The sequence below is a fragment of the Psammomys obesus genome, unplaced genomic scaffold, assembly GCF_907164565.1.
Source record: "Psammomys obesus unplaced genomic scaffold, mPsaObe1.curated_primary_1811, whole genome shotgun sequence".
Taxonomy (NCBI): Eukaryota; Metazoa; Chordata; class Mammalia; order Rodentia; family Muridae; genus Psammomys; species Psammomys obesus.
Window position 1 is genome coordinate 12,698,381 of NW_026588752.1, and position 19,552 is coordinate 12,717,932.

Below are 19,552 nucleotides of genomic sequence, written 5' to 3' on the forward strand. Positions count from 1 at the left end.
AAAAAAAAAAAAAAAAAAAAAAAAAAAAAAAAAAAAAACTGCTCAGTGCCAAAATAGAATCACAATGCCAGCAGCTAAGGGGGAGGGTGGAGAGGTTCAATTTGGCAGAGACAGACTTTTAAAAATTCCCAACCTGCAGATGGTCATGGGGGTGGGGACAGAGATGGAGCGGCTGTCCCTCCCCCATGGCACCCCGCCTGATAGCTGCAGGTCACCGGGCTATCCAGCAGGTGTCTTGCAGTTTGTACCTGAGAGGGGAAGCCTTACAGGTTCTCTCCTCAAAACACATCCTACCCAGACACTCGTCTATTCCCTGAGTCTCTGCAGGGGACTAGGAAGAGGAGGAGGCCTCCCAAAAGCACAGTGCCTCTCCGTGGGCAAATGTAGACAGGTGCACTTCAATTCCAAGCCAGGGCAGGGCAGGGGTCAGCCTGTTCCCACCACAGCAGAGACCAGACTCTGAGGCTGTGTCTCATGCAGTCACTGCCCTGCCACCTTCGTACTTCCTGTCCCTCTTAGCCTATTTGCTCCTGACCCCAACCCCCTCCTACCCTCTGGAAAGAGCATCCATGGTTAGAAGTTTTCCTCTCTTAGAACACCTTCTGATTGCCTTTTCAAAATTAAAATTAATAAAATTCAGGGTTGGCAGTTAAAAGCACAGGCTGCTCTTTCAGAGGACCCGGGTTCCAGTCCCAGCTCCCACTTGGGGCCTCACAGCTCTCTGTAACTCCAGTCCTGGAGGATCTGGTGCCCTCTACTGACCTCTGCAGGTGCAAGGCATGCCTGTGGTCACAGATATACATTCAGGCAAAACACCTATACACATAAAAATAAAAACAAGTAAAAAATATTTAATATGAAAAAATTACATAAAATCCTGGCTTTAAACTAGCCACTGCCCCATGGTAGGGTCCTGCCTCCTGGCTGTGTTTCTATAGTCCTAACACACCGTTTCAGGTGACACAGCCTAACGTGTCTATCCACAAGCCCCATTCTTGGGTATTTATGACACATTGGGCATTTTTGCAGTGCTGTAAACTTCAAAGGTGGTATATCAGAACTGTAAGTACCTTTATTTCCTTCTTGAAAACATGCAGATACAGTGTGCCTGGCCCATTTTTTTCCAGGAAGCCTCCCCTGAGCTCCTCAGCAAGGGTGTGGGTCCCTCTCTACATCCACAGTTTACCTCATGATGGGCCTTCACAACCCTGAATGGTAACTGCCCTGCCTGTCCGAAGATAACTCTCACTAAGCAATGGGAGAAGACAAGACTGGTCACTGTTGTGTTCCCAGCACCTGGCACAGTGCCTCCTGTGTAGGATACTCAATACATAGGAGGTGATTAAGGGTGAAATGTGAATAAGCACAGCCCAAGGTCAGGGTCTGGCCTGTGGCTTCAGCTTCAGCAGCCCCAGGAAGACCAAGAAAAACAGCCAGAAGATACTGATGCCCAGGGACCTTCTCGTTGTCACTCTAGGGAAACTGAGTCAGGAGTCCAGTAGAATGGATAGACCAAGAGAAGAATACAGGGTTCCTGGTGTCCATGACCTATGGCCTAGGATAGAACAAGTCTGACCCTGTGGCCTTGGTGACCCCCCAATATCCTCCCTCATGTCTTATTTCTATTCTCTATGACCTCCAGGAGAACTGTGTGATGAGGTGATTGACTACTGTGTACCTGAGATGAACCTCTGTCAACATGAGGCCAAGTGTATCTCCCTGGACAAAGGATTCCGGTAAGGCCTGGCCTCATGTTCTGGCATGGAGTCCTGAGGACTCTGTCTCCAACAGCCTGTGTTTGAGGCTCCTAGTCAGGTAGTGCCTGTCTCCCCCTGCACAACCTGTCACCCCGTCTTCCTTTCCTCTACTCATGTGTGTCTCTGTCTCTGGCCCAGGCCCAGTTATGGTTCCACAAGTTGCCTTTGCATTTCACAGTTTCATCTTTTCTGTATTCTTCTGATGATAGAAAAGATAAAGAGATGGATATGTCCCCTCTTCCTCTATGCTCCCCTTGCCCTCTCATTCTCTTCTCCCACCTTCTCCTCTCTTTCTTAGCATAGCTCTCCTTTTCAGAGCTGAAAAGGTGGGACCATCCACAGAAGGAACCATCAGAGATGGCCCTAGCATCTGAATGGCGTCTGGTCACCTTCCCAGGACCTTCACGGTCCTGCTTTCCCATGACCACAGGACGTCTGTTAGACTGTGCGCCACAGGAGGGCCGTGATAAGACCTGGAGTTCTGAGAGTTCAGAAGCTGCAGCCACGGATGGAGCTGACTCCTTCATCTCCAGCAGCAAAGCCAGTTAGCATCAGGGGACCACATGAGCAACGTTGAGAGTTAGGAAGAGGCTGAAAAGACCACCCAGTTCTTGAGCCTGAGCGTATCTTCCCATAGGTTGCCTTTTTTCTTTCTGTGTATGTGTATGTGTATGTGGGAGTGGACGCCCTTACCAACACAATGTGTGTGTAGGCCCCAGGTTGGTGCAGAATGCTGACAGAGGGGTTCTTACTAAGCCTGAAGTTTGCGACGCCATGGCTGGCTTTTATGTGGGTTCTGGAGGATCTAAACTTGGGTCCTCAGGCTTGCACAGCAAGCATTTTACCCACTCAGCCTTCCCCCAGATCTGTACTGTCCTTCTCTGTGGTGACATGCTGGGCCCATTGCTCATCTCCAGGGGAACTGTAAAAGGTGTGAGGCCCCTGGCTTTGCCAAGATAAAGGAAGCCACAGCTGCTCTGGGTGCCTCCCTGTTCACATCTGCCTGTCACAGCTCTCAGAGGAAGGAGGGAGTTTTAGGAGGTAATATCACCCCCCAGACTCCCACCACCCCGGGATCCCACATCAACAGAAAGCTTCTGTTTATTAAATACCAGCTTGTATGCTGCAAGTAGACAAAACTGTATGAAATACAACCTGGAGAGAAGAAACACCCAAAATGCTTGGACCTGAAATGGAAGCCTCGACTGTCAGGCAAAGGGCTTTGGTGTGGCAGGAAGGAACAGTCAGTGGTGACCAGCCCTCAGCTGTAGAGAATGAAAAAATGAGTATCATTCAACGTCAAGTGAACAGGGAGCAAACTTAGAGGGCACTGACTTTGGAAGTACACAGTGGGCCATGGGAAGTGATCAGGCGTGGGTGTGGACACAGAGAGTTAGAGCTGCCAGGTTTTCCACGGTCCTCTGGCTTTTTTTCTGAGAACCTCCCCCTCTACTATAAGCAAGGACCCTTGAGTCTGAGACAGTGTAGGAAAGAAAGGCGCCAGCCAAGCTTCCCTTAAGTCATCTTATTTACATGTCATGTCCTATCTCCTAGGAGACAGTGTCTCAGAAAGTCTCGAAGCCAACACAGTAATAGTATAATCAAATGCATTTAAAACAATAATCTGTTCTCCCAATGAGGCATTTTATTATTGTGTCCTTCCCGCCCCATCGTCAAACACCTGATATCCCACAGCACCCTAGAGGGACATTAATGAGAGAGGGTGATGCAGTCGGGGTGACCTTTGCTTATCCCCGGAGACACTCTAATGAGGTCCCAATGTCAGGCAGAACTGCTCGGAGGCCCAGAACGTAACAGCAGAGATCTCATTGACTTGTGTACACTGAAAGCTCCATGTAGTACCTCGTCTCCTAAACACTTCAAGCTTCCAGTGGAGAAACTGGGGCCCTCCCAGCTCACACCCAGTGACCACACCCAGCTGCCAGGGAAATAAGGAAGAGAAGGGGCTGCAAGTCAGTTCTAGGCCTGGCAGATTTCTTAGCTAAATGCAGATACCCCAGGCGTCCTTGGTCCATGGTTCCTAGATCCAACACAAACCTTACACATATCGATATGGAAGCTAGTGCAAAATGTTTGAAAGGAAAAAAAAAAGAAGATTGAAGTGGTGCTGACTTGTAATATAAGAAGTAATCTAAGAAGTATGGTGTAGACCTGTTCGGAGGAAGGTCCTTAAACCAGCATCTCACCGAAATGTGTTAGGAAAGTAGTGCCAGAACCTGCCCAGGCTTCCCTGTCAGAGCTGCATTTTGTTTGTGTGTTTGTTTGTGTGTTTGGTTTTGTCTGTCTGTCTGTCTGTCTGTTTGTTTGTTTGTTTGTTTGTTTGTTTGAGACCAGTTTCTCTGTGTAGCCCTGGCTGTCCTAGAACTCACTCTGTAGACCAGGCTGGCCTAGAACTCAGAGATCAGCAGCCTGCTGGTATGAAAGTCGTTTGCCACCACTGCCTGGCTGCATTTTTTTTTTTAAAGAGCAAAATCCGTAAGTGTTTGCTCATTAATGTCTGAAAAGACCATGCCAATTGAAGTCTGTGGATACTTCTGCCTGCACACCTCCACCACTGGGTTTGAAAGTGAGAGTAGCTTCCCTCCTCATCAGATGCCTTGAACTTCATGCTTTCAAGGATTGATTTTATCCTAAATGCTGGGAAGCTGTTTGTACCTTGGAGAAGTTCAGTTAGTTTCCGCCGTCCTCCAGGGCTCTTTTGGATACAGGTAATGCAAACTAAGATGCCTGCCAAGTCTGGGGTTTGGTTTGGTTATTACTTTTTTAAGCTAGTTTACAAAATAACGGGCTTCATTTCGACATACTTGTGCACGTATGTCACTGTGCCCCGTTCATGTTGGCCTTCCCATCCACAGACCCAGTTTTACCAGCAGCTGAAGTGTTGAAATGAAGCATATTCCCCATGCCTCAAATTTCTAGTTTGTTTCTTTAGGAAGCCAGCTGAAGTTATAGTGGCAGACACTTCTTAAATTTTTCAAATATGTATTTTTATTTTATGTGTGCAAATACACATCTGTATGGACATACATTCATTCATACATACATATATACATACATGCCTGTTGTGATCTGCCATATGGATGCCAAGAACCAAACTTGGATCCTCCGCAAAAGCGTCAAGTGCCCTTAACCATTGAGCCATCGCTCTAAATCTGCCCCCTCACCCCAATTTTATTTTTGTTTATGTATATGTGCATATGCATGTGTGTGCAGTTCCCACAGAGGCCGTAAGAGGGTGTCAGGTCCCACAGGAACTACAGTTATAGGCAGTTGTAAGCTGCCTGACGTGGGTGCTGGCAGATGAACTTGGGGCCTCTGTAAGAACAACTGTACGTTTAACTGTTGAACCGTCTCCCCAGCCTTGTGGCAGACACTTTAACATGAGGACTTAGAGACCCAGATAGAGAAGACAAGAGTTTGAGGCCGTCCTCAGCAGCATGGGAAACTTGAGGCTTACCTGGCCTTGTCATAAGACCTTATCTTTAAAAACGAACAATGGTCGCTGGCGGTACAGGCCTTTAATCCCAGCACTCATGAGGCAGAGGCAGGCAGATCTCTGAGTTCAAAACCAGCCTGGTCTATAGAGTGAGTTCTAGGGCAGCCAAGCCTACACAGAGAAACCCTGTCTCATAAACAAATAAACAAAGTCAGAAAACACACACACACACACACTTTGGCAAACCATGTCCCTAAAATATGCTCTGGTGGGGTGGTAGGCTGCACATCTTAGATTTGCAGACAGGTACATAAAGGTGAACCGGTAGGAGCCTAGTGTTTTTTGCCACACCAGAACACACATGGGCCCACCCAGTCAGACTTAAGATAGAACTGTCTCTATCAGGTCACCATGCCCCTTCAGAATCTTTGTTGTTTTGTTTTGTTTTTTTCTTTTTGTTTTTTTTTTTTGTTGTTGTTGTTGTTTTTAAGATTCATTTATTTATTTATGAGTGCTCTATCTGCATGTACACCTGCATGCCAGAAGAGGGCATCAGATCACATAATAGATGGTTTTGAGCCACCATGTGGGTTGCTGGGAATTGAACTCAGGACCTCTGTAAGAGCAGAAAGTGGTTTTTAACCACTGAGATATCTTTCCAGCTCCCCTCCTCCCTACCAGTCCCTTCCGAATGTTTGCAAGGGAAGGAAGATGAGTGTCTCTTTACCTTTTTTTTTTTTTTTTTTTTTTTTTTTTTGTCAGTCAGGTCCTGAGGGTGCAAGCTAGGAATCCAGAACGCTTGCTTGCCCTGAACTCCCTGCCACTGTCCCCTCTAGCTTTGACTTGCACAGATGGCATTTTGACTTTTCCTTGCCCGGCAGTATTAAGCTGATGGGCCAGAGAATCACACAGGCTTCACAGGAGGGAGTGGGGCCTGCGGACACTGGGTCCGTATGTGTTTATGGAGGTGCCTTGGCCCCGGGCGCTCTCGTGTCTGTTTCTATGCAGGGATCTCTGTCTTGTGTTACCTCAAACAAATGAGCCACAGACACATGTTCTGGCTAGATACTGGCTTGGTTTGGGTGCTAGAAAGTATGGTAGGGCTTTGGGCCTACTGCTCTCTAGGTAAGGGCTGGACCAGCTGGACTGGAGCCTAAGCAAGGGCAGTTGCTTCCATCCTGTTTTCTGGAAGACATGAGCTTTTAATTCTTCCTTAGTTCAAATGTCTGAACAGGCAATAAAACAAAGGCAATGATTGTACAGATACCGTCATTTCCATCATCCGTTGTCAGCATCTCTATATTGCACTCTCTGACTTTATATCCAGACGAGTAGAGTTTATTGAGGACCAGTGGCTTTGAGAGAACATACAAAATAGAGAGGCCGTGAGTGGCCAGTACACTAGAATAGCAGCAGATGCAGTAAGTGTAGCTGTCATTCGATGTGGCTTTGGGGAGGTGGCTTGAATGCTGCTTGGGATAGGGCCCTCTCCTGCAGGCCCCTGGGGCTCTGATGAGAGGCTCCATGGAGGTGCTCAGGCAAGTGTCTGACACCAAAGATACCCAGAATGTCAACTCTAAGTAGAAGAAACCAGATCTGACCCAAAAGCTGTGTGATTCGTCCTGTGCTCCCAGCCTGGTTCTGACAGACCTTGACTCTGGGAGCAAAGACCATGGGCCACGAGTGGAGGCCAGTAGCAGAGGCAGGCCTGGTGAACCCTTAGGGAACTAGAGTAGGTGGGATGAGAGTTTTGGCAAGGGCAGGCACAAGAGCACCTGAAGCAAGCGGGCAGGCCCTGAGCAAGCGTCTCTCTGCGTTCCAGGTGTGAGTGTGTGCCTGGCTACAGTGGAAAGCTGTGTGAGACAGATGACGATGACTGTGCAGCTCACAAGTGCCGCCACGGAGCTCAGTGCGTGGACGAAGTCAATGGCTACACATGCATCTGCCCCCAGGGCTTCAGGTATGGCAGAGGAGCACAGCAAAAGCAAGGTAGCCCAGACTAGATGGCAGGAGGGGGCAGGGATGCAGGCCTCCCTACACCTAACCAGGGCAACTCCATGTGGACATTGGATATGAGTCCAAGGTCACATTGTCACATGCATGTGAACCCCAGTTCTCCATTTGAACAGTCTTGCTTGAATAATCAGATGCTGGCCTTATGGCTGGCTCTTTTCACTTAGCACAGAACTCTCAAGGCCCATCTGTGTTGTTGCAGGTGTCAGAACTCCTTCCTTTGTAGGGAAGAATTTCCCTGCTGGTCGGCTATGCCGTGCTATGTTTATCCATTCAGCCTGTATTCCACAGACTCACCCCAGTCTATTCTGATGACTCTGAAATTTTCGTTCTAATCTGATTTAGTTATTTCTCTAGTTTTTACATTTATTTATTTATTGTATGTAAACACGCACACACTCATTGCATGGCATACTCATTGAAAGCAGAGGACAATTTGTAGGAGTCAGTCAGTTCTCTCTTCTCCCATGGGTGCCAGGAATTTGAATTCAGGTCATCAGGCTTAGCAACAGACCCCTTTACCCACTGAGCTGGGCTATCGTTGCCTTCATTGACTCACTTTAAAAGAGAGAGAGAGAAAGAGGCTGAAACTTAAAGAAAAGAACTTGCTCCAGTTAGAGGCAAAATTGGAGCCTCCCACTCCAACTCTCCTCTTTATAACTATGGATGTCTCCTCTCTCCAACACTCTGTTTCCAGTGGGCTCTTCTGTGAGCACCCTCCACCCATGGTTCTGCTGCAAACCAGCCCCTGCGACCAGTACGAGTGCCAGAACGGGGCACAGTGCATTGTGGTGCAGCAGGAGCCCACTTGCCGCTGCCCCCCAGGCTTTGCCGGGCCCAGGTGTGAGAAGCTCATTACTGTGAACTTCGTGGGCAAGGACTCCTACGTGGAACTGGCCTCAGCCAAGGTCCGGCCCCAGGCCAACATCTCACTGCACGTATGTTCTCTCTTCCCTCCCAACTACAAGCTGGGGTTTCCCAGGCTGCTAGCAAGGCTGCCTCTTCTCCCAGAATATCAAAGACAGTGCTCAGGTTGGCAGGAGCTGGGCCCGCTCAGTTCAGAGCAGAAAACCCCTGCTGAGTCTCACAGCAGGCACCAGCTTCTCACTATCCCCTCGTTCATCCCTTAAAAATCACTTCTGCAACTGTCATATGCTGGACAATGGGGACCTGGTGGTATGTAAGACAGAGCAGCCAGGATGACAGGAAAAGAGACACGACAAGAGATGCTGGATGCTGACTGGAGCACAGAGGAGGATGTGTTCCCAGCCTATCAGGAGGAATCAGAGGTGGCTGTCAGAGGCAGGAAGAGCTAAGTGATATCCGAAGCTAATGCAGGACTTGGCCAGAATTCTAGGGAGGAGAATAAGAGACTGAGGTGGTTGAACAAAGACAGGGAGGAGGCAGCTGAGTGATCTGCAGTTCTCAACCTCTTTGGGGGTCTAACAAGCCTTCCACAGGGTCAGCTATCAGATATTTGCATCACAGTTCATCACCGTGGCAAAATCACAGTTATAAAGCAGCAGCAAAATAATTTTATGGGGGGGGGAGGGGTCACCACAACATGAGGAGAACTGTATTAAAGGGTTGCAGCATTAGGAAGGTTGAGAACCACAGGCCCAGAGGCACGAGCAAGCAGGACACACTCAGGGAATGGAAAAGAGTTCATTGTGAACCAAGGTGTTTTCTCGGCAGCATAGGCCCATCCCTGCAGCTGGACAGTGCTGCTGTCCAGGTAGTAGCCCAGGAGCTGCTGGTTGCTGCTGGGCACACGCTGGGGGCTCCGTGACTTTAGCCAAGTGATTAAACCTGGAGCTCCTATACTCCGTCAGCAAAGGGGTCTTGAGAGCCTCTGCCTGCCAGGCTCTGCTTCCAGCCACGGCGGCACGTAGAATCCTAAGCAGGGCTTTAAACTCGTGTTACCCCGGCAAAGACGCGTGCTGACTTGCTCCGACATCGTTAAGACTCTCCCAGATGACTCTGAAAAGATTGCTCGCTTCCTAGGATTACAGTGAGTTAAGTTGTAGTCTTTAGCCTTTGTTGTTCAACTATTATTATATGATTCATGCAGGGAGACGGGGGCTTCAAACGGGGCAGGTACTTTGTCCGATCCCGTCACGTACTAGTAGGGGAGGCAGATCAGAGCCGGGGCCTCCTGACATGAGTAGATAAAACTAGCCCAATCTCCACGCCCGTGCACTCAACCAACCACAGATCAAAAGCAGTTTAAAGAAAATTGCCACTATATTGAACACGTGTGGACACACTTAGCCCCTACCAGGTAAGTCTAACCCACAGCCCTAGGGCCATCGTCGAGGGTAGCTATGAATATAATCCAGACAAAAATCAGAAACTTCCTTAAAACATTATGGGATATTTTCATTTGTTTCCTTGTGTACCAGCACGCCTTTAATTTGTGAATTTTTTTTTATAAGCTGACTGCACAGTTCTCCATCATGAATTTGTAGACGACAAGGTTACATCACAATCTCAAGTCTGACCATGATAGTAACGACTACATATGCATTGGAGCTCTCACCACAGCATTTTCCCCGTGTCAGGTGGTGTCATTCATCCGGAGAGGATGGAAGTCACCCGGGAGGAGCGCACGGCTTCAATGCAGACACTCTTATGTAATGGACTTGAGCACCCTTGAGGGGTCAGTGACCCTGAAGGGTGAAGCCATGGCACATAGTACGTGCTCAATGCACATTTGATGAAGCCGTTTGCTTGACTTGCGTTTCCTGAAGTCTAAGCTTGAGTCTTGCCTTCTGGAATAGGCAAGCCAGATGGGGAAGGAGATACAGATTTGAATTCTAATCTGGTCGAGGCTCTGAGGCAGCCACCTGAAGCGGGTGCTAGGAGTGAGTCAGGAGCTGTTGGAGCTTGGGTAAAGTCCTAACCCACACATCCTGGCTGCTCTCCCCAGGTGGCCACTGACAAGGACAACGGCATCCTTCTTTACAAGGGGGACAACGACCCCTTGGCGCTGGAGCTGTACCAGGGCCACGTGAGACTCGTGTATGACAGCCTGAGCTCCCCACCAACCACGGTGTACAGGTAAAGACCTTCCCTCTCAGCCACAGATCCCAGGTGACTCTGAGGCCTCCTGGCCCACACAGACACGTTTCTCACGAAGTGAAAGGTGGGAGGGGGGAAAGGTACTACTGGCGCAGAAGCAGAAAAAGGAAGGCAGGCCCATGTGGGGAGATGACACCTCATTACCATAAGATAAATGACCAGCTGGCTACAGCACATGGAGCCAGGTGCTCCAATGGAGACGAGGCTGCCTAATGAGGTGCCCTTTTCAAAATGTCATTCTAATCTTTTATTAGTTTAAGAAAGAAAGCAGGCCGACTGGAATGCAATTCAAGGAGAGGAAATTCAAGAGCACCCAGGGAACAGGACTATGCTTAAATGACTTTCAAACTATTCTTAAAGATAGTGTTCCCTAAACTTAAGTCTTTTTAACAGTCACTCTAGAGGATGGGCAGCTTGCTGTAGCTGTAACAAAATATCGACTTATAAAGAGGGAAGGTTTCTCTTCGCTCACAGTTTTAGAGATTTCGGTCCACGGTCCTTTGGTTTCACCCCTTGACTTTCTAATCATGCTGGGAAGCTGCTCACCACATGGCAGCTGAAAAGCAGAGAGAAGAGTGGGCTTAGACTTCATCCCTTTGGGCTGTTCCCCTCATTGAGCAGAGAACTTGCCACATAAAAGTTGGAAGGGCTTGCAGAAGCAGCAGGGTTCTATGCAAAGTGAGGGGCCTTCTGGAAACACTGTGCTGAGTTAGGGACCAGGAAACCACTGCTGCTGCATAAAGCTGCCTCCAGGGGGTTGTGTGAGTTTAATGAGTCCACTGGGGAGATGGCATGCCTTTGGAAAGAACCAAATGATGGGCATCCAGGCTGATGACTTGGATTCTCGTGCCAATCCTGGTGGCAGACCATTACTGCCTTCAGCTCCTAACCATAAGGGGGCCCACACTCCAGAAATCCCACATGAAAAGTGATTTCATGGGGCAGTTCATGTATGTTTCTATGCACATCATCCGCATAATCTAAGTGCAATTTTAGAGGATACACAACATTCTTAATAATGCATGTTTTGATTGCAACTCATCACATGAGCTCATGTGTGGAATTTTCCACTTGTGACATCATGCTAGCACTCAGTTTCGTTTTGTTTTGTTTTTTTTCAAATTTTGGACTTTTTTGCAGTTTTGATTTTCAGGTCTAGGGATGCTCAGTCTGAAGTGTTATCTCTCTCTCACCAACTGACTTGGCAAACACCTATCGGGTACCTGGGCCTAGTGTAGGGAACACAAAATTAAACATCCCACACACAGAAGAAGACTCGAGTGTAGACAGACAGTGGTGACACCGGCAGAATTTAACAGGCCTCCCTGGAGGCTCCCCAGCCTGCTGTGGGGACACTTCCGAACAAGGAGTAAATATTCCTGCCTGGAAGATTGGAGAAGGGCTTTAGGGGTAGGAGGGTCTACCTTATCACTAAGGAGCATTTTCATAGGGCAGGAAGGGAGATACCACGCTGTACCTCACAACTGGGAGCTGACATCAGCTGAGGGGACAGAAGGCCATTCCTCGGGGTCACTGCAGTGACTTCTTGCCATCTGGGAGGCTTGATCAGCCTTGAATGAAAGCCAAGCAGCCAAACAAAAACTGGCCCATAGGGGCAGTTGGTAGCCCACAGGTTTCTGTCCCCTGAGAGCCCCATGAACCAGCCTCAAGAAAGGATGAGCTGCATGGACTCCTGTAGGCTTCACCCTTCTGGAGCAGCTGGATACCAGGGCCTCCCTTCTGCCATCCCCGATTCTACTCAGGTCCCTGGTAGTTGTAAGAAGTGAAGAGGCTTGCCAAGACTCTGCCGTAGGCCACAGGGCAGACACAGAAAGCTCAACTGGCTCTTTCCTGCCCCAACATAGGCCATGCCTTCAGTATGGAGACTTACCATAAGGCTCCTCTGCCTACAGGGCCAGGGCCTGTGGGAAGAGGCAACTGACAGGAACTCCCTTGGGTGCTGTTGATTGTCAAGAGAAACTGGAAATTCAGGGTTTAGGGGGTCTATGTAGAGGGTCCTGTAAGGTTCACCATTCAAAACTTCACATATGAGTCAGCTCTACCTGGCTGAGCGCATACCCTGGCAGTTTGAATTACCACCTGTCCATCCACTGCCCATTTGATCCTCAGCCCATGAACCAGTGGATATTATCATTCCTGTTTGAGGGATGACAAGCCTGATTGCTCAGAGGAAGCCCAGGATGGGAAGAGTTTGTCCTAGACACAGGTCGGGTTTCCATTAAACCCACCCTCCCACTGTGTGTCTCCAGAATGTGTTACTAGGGTGCAGGAGTCAGTCTGGGTCCTGGCTGCTCGCCTAAAGCAATCCCAGGAACTCTTTGTTCCTGCAGAGCTCTGTCGCCACCTATTGGTCACTCTTGGCATCAGGGAGAAATGAGCGCCCGATAATCTTTCTTGTACAGTGGCCTAGAGCCCATACCTGGGAGACATGAGCTGAAGAACCCTGACTCCACTATTTCCACTTGAGACTCTTCATGAGGCACCCTAATTCCCTGGTCAGTAAGTCTCCCCTTTCCAAACGAGGAAAGCTGCGTCTCCTGCCTGAGGACTTATTAGGGTTAAATGAAGATTTTGAGCTCCTGCACTTACCCCACAGCCCACCCACTTCCGCTGTTAAAAGCAAGAGAAAGTCAAGAACACCTGCTGCTCTTGCAGAGGACACAGCTTCAGTTCCCAACACCCATATCATGCAACCCACTACCACCTGGAACTGCAGTTCTGGGAGACCAATGTCCAGCCTGGCAACATACTGGCTCTGTATGGGCCCCAGTGGGCAATGAGGGAGATTCTCAGGACCCTCATCTCCCCTGAAATCCCTAATGCCATCTCCAGGAACCTAATCACTAGGGCTTCCCAATGCAGCGCAGTCATTTCTCTTAGAGCAAACAGAAAGGTTCGGTTCTAACTCTCACCACCTCTGTTGTTGTTGTTGCTGTTCTTGTTTCTTGTTTAGCAGCATAGTGCTTCTCTCCACTGATATTTTTATTTGGAAGACTAATGTTTACAACTTTAAAAAAAAAAACAACTTTGTGTGTGTGTGTGTGTGTGTGTGTGTGAGAGAGAGAGAGAGACTGGGAGTGCAGGCATATGCACGCCAGCCAGGGCACGCCTGCGGAGGTCAGAGGGTGACCCCATGTGTTAGTCTTCCCATCCACTCTTGTTTACTGTGTGTGCCAAGCTGGCTGATCTGTGAACTTCTGGGCACTTTCATGTCTCCACTTCCCATCTCCCCGTGACTCTGGGATTCCACACACACCCCGATGGCTGTGCCGGCCTTTATGAGGGTTCTAGGATCCAACCTCTGGTATTTGCTGTTACACAGCAAGCTTACTTGCCCACCGAGCCATCTCTCAGGCTCCTACAACTTTTTTTTAAGGGTGGGTAGAGCAGGCGGACAAGGCTGTCCATGGAGCCAGGGAAGCCCAACACTGCCTGGGGTGAAGACTTACCTGCAGCTCCTGAAAGCACTGTCTCTAGTCTTGTATCCTTCAACCATGCACCTCGGCCAGCTCTACAGAGCTCAGGAAAGAACAAGGAAATGGACTTAGCAACCAGGAAGGAACTAACAGCGTCGCTTGATGTGCCTGAGTATATCTAGGACAGGAAAATGACTGCCCTGACTCCCTTGACACCCTTAGTTGGTTCTGGAAGGAAAGGAAGAAAGGCCATTCACCACTACACGGGCTTCACAGCTCTCTCTGATGGGGAGGCCTCCCAATGCAGGAGTCTACTTGCTAGCCTTTGGGTCGTTAATATCTTCAGCCTCCAGTCCATGGGGCATTGGAAGAGGAAGTGAAGTCACTGGGTGGGTGTGCCCCTAAAGGGAACATCGAGACCTCGGGACCCAGCCTCTTCCTTTTTGCTTCCCAGCCACCAAGAAGTAAACAGGTCCCTGCCAACACTGGCCTAAAACAGCTATGGACTGCAACCTTTGAAGCTGAGTTCCCAAACAGCTCCTTCCTCCTCTCGGTGATGGAGGTGGTCAGGGACACAGCTTTGCACTTGGTTGGAAAACTGAGTGAGGGCCCAGCCCCTCTCTCTAACCTTCATCAACTCATCTGCAAGAAGACAGCCTCTGCCTTCCCCTCTTCACTCATGACTTGAAGAAGGTAGAGATGCTTCCGACACTTTCACACAGCTCTTCCATCCCTGAACTAGATCCCCCAGTGGTCTCTCAGCTTCTGCCCCACCATCATTTTTCCTGCTTCTTGGCTAGACTTTATGCTCAAGAGTTGGCCACTTGATTTAGAGGACAGGTATGGAGAGTGGAGAGTGGGCTTCATGATTCCTCACTGGTCCCCTGGCATCTAAGACAGTGAGGCCCAGAGCAGCTCAGTGAAAGCATAGGTAGATGGATAGATAGACAGGACATGTGGATGGAAAGGAAAGAGAGAGAGTGTGCAGGAGTGGGAAGAAGGAGGGAGGGAAAGAAGAAGGGATATGTGGACCAATGGCTATGAAAGATTTCTTGGGGAACTTGGGTAGACCCCAGGCTCCTGCGTGTTCCTCTCCAGCATTTTGCTTTCTCCCGGGATCAGAGGTACAGTAGGGCTCACCAGGATGCAGGCTGTGCTGGGTTCTTATTGCTAACGTCCTCTATATGTGTACGCATGTACACGTGGAGGCCAGAGGACAGCCTCAGATATCATTCCTCGGGTGCTGTCCACCTTCTTTGGAGACACGGTCTCCCACTGACCTGGAACCGACTGTTGCTAGGCTTGCTAGTATGCTTCGGGTGGTGGCTTCTTCTGTGGGTTCTGGGGACCCAACTCAGTGTTTTCAAGACTAGCCCTTCACTCGCCCAGCTCTCTCCTTATCCCCTCATAAATATCACCAGTAACTGTTCACATCCTCCCAAATAATTTGATCACCCAATAATTGTGACAGGCTACTCGCCCCTTTGCGGAGGAGGACACTGAGACAGGGGTATTCTGTGACTGGCTGTTGTCCTGCCCAGCAGTGAGGGGATGGGGAATGGCCACTCTCTCCTTTCCACCCAGGCAGTCTCCCTCCCCTCTTCTGAAATGCCACAGTCAAGTTGAAACTGTCCCTGCTACCTGTAAAATCAGTGGGGATCCCGAAGAGACTCCTACACCTGAGTCAATGAGACAGATCTAGACTCCCCACAGAGTCCTTTCCTTCAATCCCCCAAACTCCTGTCACCTCCCACTGTTCCCTCCCAACCCTTGCCAAGAACAGAGTCCTGGAAGGAACAGAACTTTGGAATCAAAAGTTGGCCCATAAGCCCTATCTGTGGCATGTATTAGCTGATGACCCCAGACAGATCACTTAACCTCTCTCTGCCTTGGCGCCTTTATCTGTGAAGTAGGTTATCTGGTGCCCACTTCACAGGGAGTCCCTGCTCTGCCACAGATTAGCTGGAGGAGGGGAGCAAACAGTTCTGATTCCCTAGGCTGCCAACTCTATAGTTCTAGAGTGAGGCTAAGATTTACTTGGCATAACACAAAACACTCTTCCCTCAGATGAGGCAGGCTCAGAACTGGTGGTTACGCAATGGATTTAGGTGGCTCGAAGACCAATTATTGAAATCCTAACTGAGAGAGTTTGTATCATACATGCTAGAAAAAAAAGAAGAAATCACATCATACTAAACCTGTTTCTCCCAGATGTTTCTTAGAGTAAAGCTAACTGTTCAGTGAGGTTGATGGACAAAATGGAACACTTGAAGGGACAGCATCATCAAAGAGCAATTGTCCAGGTGGTGTGTGGATAGAGCCAACCTGAGGTCTAGGGGTAGCTTGCCTTCTCTGTGAACAAAAACCAAGGCAAGAATGGAAAGGCAACTGCAGTGCCCCTAGGCTGGCTCTGCGGTGGGAGCAGAAACCACCGCCCATCTGGACCTATAAAGAGCTGCCGTGTACATTAACTGTCCCCTGCCCAGTCAGGATACTGGGATTATGTAAGAAGTCAGCCCTGTCCTTGGGAGGACTGAGTGATCCAGAGGTCAAGGGTCATGACATGCATGTTGTACCCTTATATCAACATCACTCAGAAAAAGTGTAGGGGGGGGGGTCAAATGGAAGTAATTGAAGAGCCTGGGGGGGTGGAGGAAAAAGTCTGTTTTTCTCTTTGCAACTTCTGTAATCTGAAGTTGTTTCTGAATGAAAGTGAAACAGAGCACACACAGTACAAAGGCCAACTGCAGCCCCCATGCCTGGCCATGGACACACTTGACCTGTGGCTCTTTTCCTTTCTCTCCTGTCCAGTGTGGAGACGGTGAATGATGGTCAGTTTCACAGTGTGGAGCTGGTGATGCTGAACCAGACCCTGAACCTGGTGGTAGACAAAGGAGCCCCCAAGAGCCTGGGGAAGCTCCAGAAGCAGCCAGCAGTGGGCATCAACAGCCCTCTCTATCTTGGAGGTAACACTCCCCCTCACACCACGTCACCCCACCCCTTTCACCTTTCTGGCTTTCTGCCTCCACACTGACACCCAGACCTGATCCCCTGATGTCTTTCTGGTAACTACAGCCAAAGTCATTTAGGGAAGACTTTCTGGAGGAAGTGACAATAATGGGTTGCTGAAAGAGCGGCCAGGCATGAGCCCGGTCCTGGGGAACAGACTCTGGACGGATGCTCATAAAGGAAAATTGGTGGGCCTCTGTGGAAATAGCAGGTGTGCAGGGGCACGAGGAGAGGAAAAGGGGAAATGGAAGGGTGTCCAGGCTCTGCTGCAGTTTGCAAGCTCTGTGGCAGTACCCTGCCACCTTTTGGTCATGGCAAGAAGCACCACACTGAGGTCAAGGTTGTACAAAGGCCAAAATGGCAAACCACCATAAGCTGCCTAGACCTGCAATGAAGCTCCTAGGCTGGTGGGGTTTGAATTATATGGGAAAAAAGAAAAACTAAAAATTGGAGGGTGGCTTCTGTCCCCAGAGACATACACGTTCACACACAGCCACCAAAGCAGTTGGTTCAATGCAGATTCTTAAGACTTCAGCCCTGCTCTCGCCTGCGAAGGGCTGGCATGACCAGGGACTTGCACTTTGGACAGGCCGTTCAGGTGCAGGGGAGGGACACAGAGTGCTCCTCCAGACGCAGCTTCTCCACAGGAAAGAATGGTGCCCCCCTCCTGGCACCTGCTCCCCCTGTGGGCAGAACAAAGGCACTTTTTCCAGCCAACATGGGGTCTGGGAAGGAACTGGAAGAAAGAAAGTAAAGGGTTTTGGGTTTTTTTGTTTTTGGTTTTTTTTGTTGTTGTTGTTGTTTTGTTTTGTTTTAATAGACAGGGTCTCATGTAGCCCAGGCTGGCTTCAAACTTCATTCATAGCCAGGACTAACCTTGAACTTCTGATGCTCCTGCCTCCACCTACATAGTACAGGGAGCACAGGCATGTCTGCTTTATGCAGTGCTGGGGTTTGAACCCAGGGCTGTGTGTATGCTAGGCACGCACAACAATTAAGCCATATGCCCAACAGTAAAAGAAGAGAGAAAACATGGATCAGACATCACTGAGAACAAGGTCAGGCCTTTACCCGTAGTCTGCTAATGGCCCTGAGAAAGGCATCGGTGTATCACAGAAGGGAGCAAAATCGTCTGGACACCTTGAACCCTATAGCTACACTGACACAAGCTATCCCCCACCAACATCATATCTTCTCTCCCCAACTTCAGCTCCTTTGCCATGGGCTTTCAAACAGGAAGGAGCACCTCAACCTGGTGGGAAAAGCAGGATGGCCTAAGAGGTGGGCCTCAGTTAAGCCAGGGGGACTGTGTGGCAGTAGATGACAGCTCCTCTCGTTTCTCCTTTGAAAGTTCAAAATGCAGACTTCGGTAAAATTATTCCTGAATTTAGATACTGCTGATAAATTGAGTTTCAACAGCCCCAGAGCAAGGACACAGTCCCCATGAGGATAAGGTCCAGGCTTTGAACTGTCAGTTCAGTGTGAGCAGCAGAAGCCCAGGGCTCTGCATGGTAACTGTGAGCATGAGTGTGTGCTGCGTGTGTTCTCACGTGGAAGGCTCGGGGGTGGGGGTAGGATGAGGGAGTGTCTTCAGGCTGCCCTGGCTTCCTCCCACAGGGATCCCCACCTCCACTGGCCTCTCAGCCTTACGCCAGGGCGCAGACAGGCCGCTGGGCGGCTTCCACGGCTGTATCCACGAAGTGCGCATCAACAACGAGTTGCAGGATTTCAAGGCCCTCCCGCCTCAGTCCCTGGGGGTCTCTCCCGGCTGCAAGTCCTGCACTGTGTGTCGGCACGGCCTGTGTCGCTCCGTGGAGAAGGACAGCGTGGTGTGCGAGTGCCACCCAGGATGGACCGGCCCACTGTGTGATCAGGAAGCTCGGGACCCCTGCCTTGGTCACAGGTGAGTGTCCTGAGAACAAGTTGCCCTGCCAGCATCTACGAAATGGGCACTGATGGATGCTGGGGGGAACTGTGGTCCTACTGTGGGTAGCCTGACTGCTTTAAAAAAGCCAAGAAGCAAGGCTCCGGCACTCAAGCAGGAGGCCTGGGTTGAAAGCATTAGCATGAAGAGAGCTCTCTCAAGATACCTGTCTCCACCAGGCAGCCTGTGAAAGCCATTGCCAGACTCTGTGCTTCCTGAGTGATCAGGAAATACTCTTAAGGGAGCTAGAGTCCCAGAGACAGCACGGCAAACAGAAGAAGAGGAATTTCAGTTTCTGTGAACCCTACAACGTACTGGGTCCGAATAACAACGCATATGTGAATCACATTTAATGGTTCAGTCATCCATTATTCAATCAGTGCATGTTTATTGAGGGCCTACTATGGGGGGGGGGGGAGGTTGTACTAAATACAAGAGACTCGCTATTTCTACAAATTGCAGTCGGCCAAAAATAATAGCAGACTCAAGACCGGTCATTTAGCTGAACAAGACAGGGAAATAATAGTCTTGATCAGAAAGGAAGGGGGGCTGCAGAAGCCTAGGCTTCCTGTTATTCTTCATGTATGTGCCTGGCCCCTGGGATGAGCATGAATCTTGACCCCCAGCAGGCCCAGAGATGTATCATGATTAAAAACGCAGCCTCTGTGGCCTAGAGAGGTGGCTTAGCAGGTAAAGACTTTTGACCCCAAGCCTGATGACCTGAGTTCAATCCCCAGGACCCACACAATAGAAGGCAATAACCAACCACCACAAGTTGATTCCTGACCTCCACAACCATGCTGTGGCATGTGCACACACATACACGGAGAGAGAGAGAGAGAGAGAGAGAGAGAGAGAGAGAGAGAGAGAGAGA

At 49.6% G+C, this 19,552-nt stretch overlaps 1 protein-coding gene across 1 annotated transcript in view; it reads left to right on the plus strand.

Annotated features, from left to right (window-relative positions):
• The window catches only part of Slit3 (slit guidance ligand 3), a 591,521-nt gene that overhangs the window by 563,917 nt on the left and 8,052 nt on the right, over window positions 1-19,552 (plus strand). Inside the window, exons 29-34 of the mRNA XM_055604618.1 lie at window positions 1,643-1,736; window positions 7,037-7,174; window positions 7,925-8,165; window positions 10,157-10,287; window positions 16,557-16,711; window positions 18,372-18,657. Coding sequence (XP_055460593.1) covers window positions 1,643-1,736; window positions 7,037-7,174; window positions 7,925-8,165; window positions 10,157-10,287; window positions 16,557-16,711; window positions 18,372-18,657 — 1,045 coding nt within the window. The remainder of the gene's footprint in view (window positions 1-1,642; window positions 1,737-7,036; window positions 7,175-7,924; window positions 8,166-10,156; window positions 10,288-16,556; window positions 16,712-18,371; window positions 18,658-19,552) is intronic.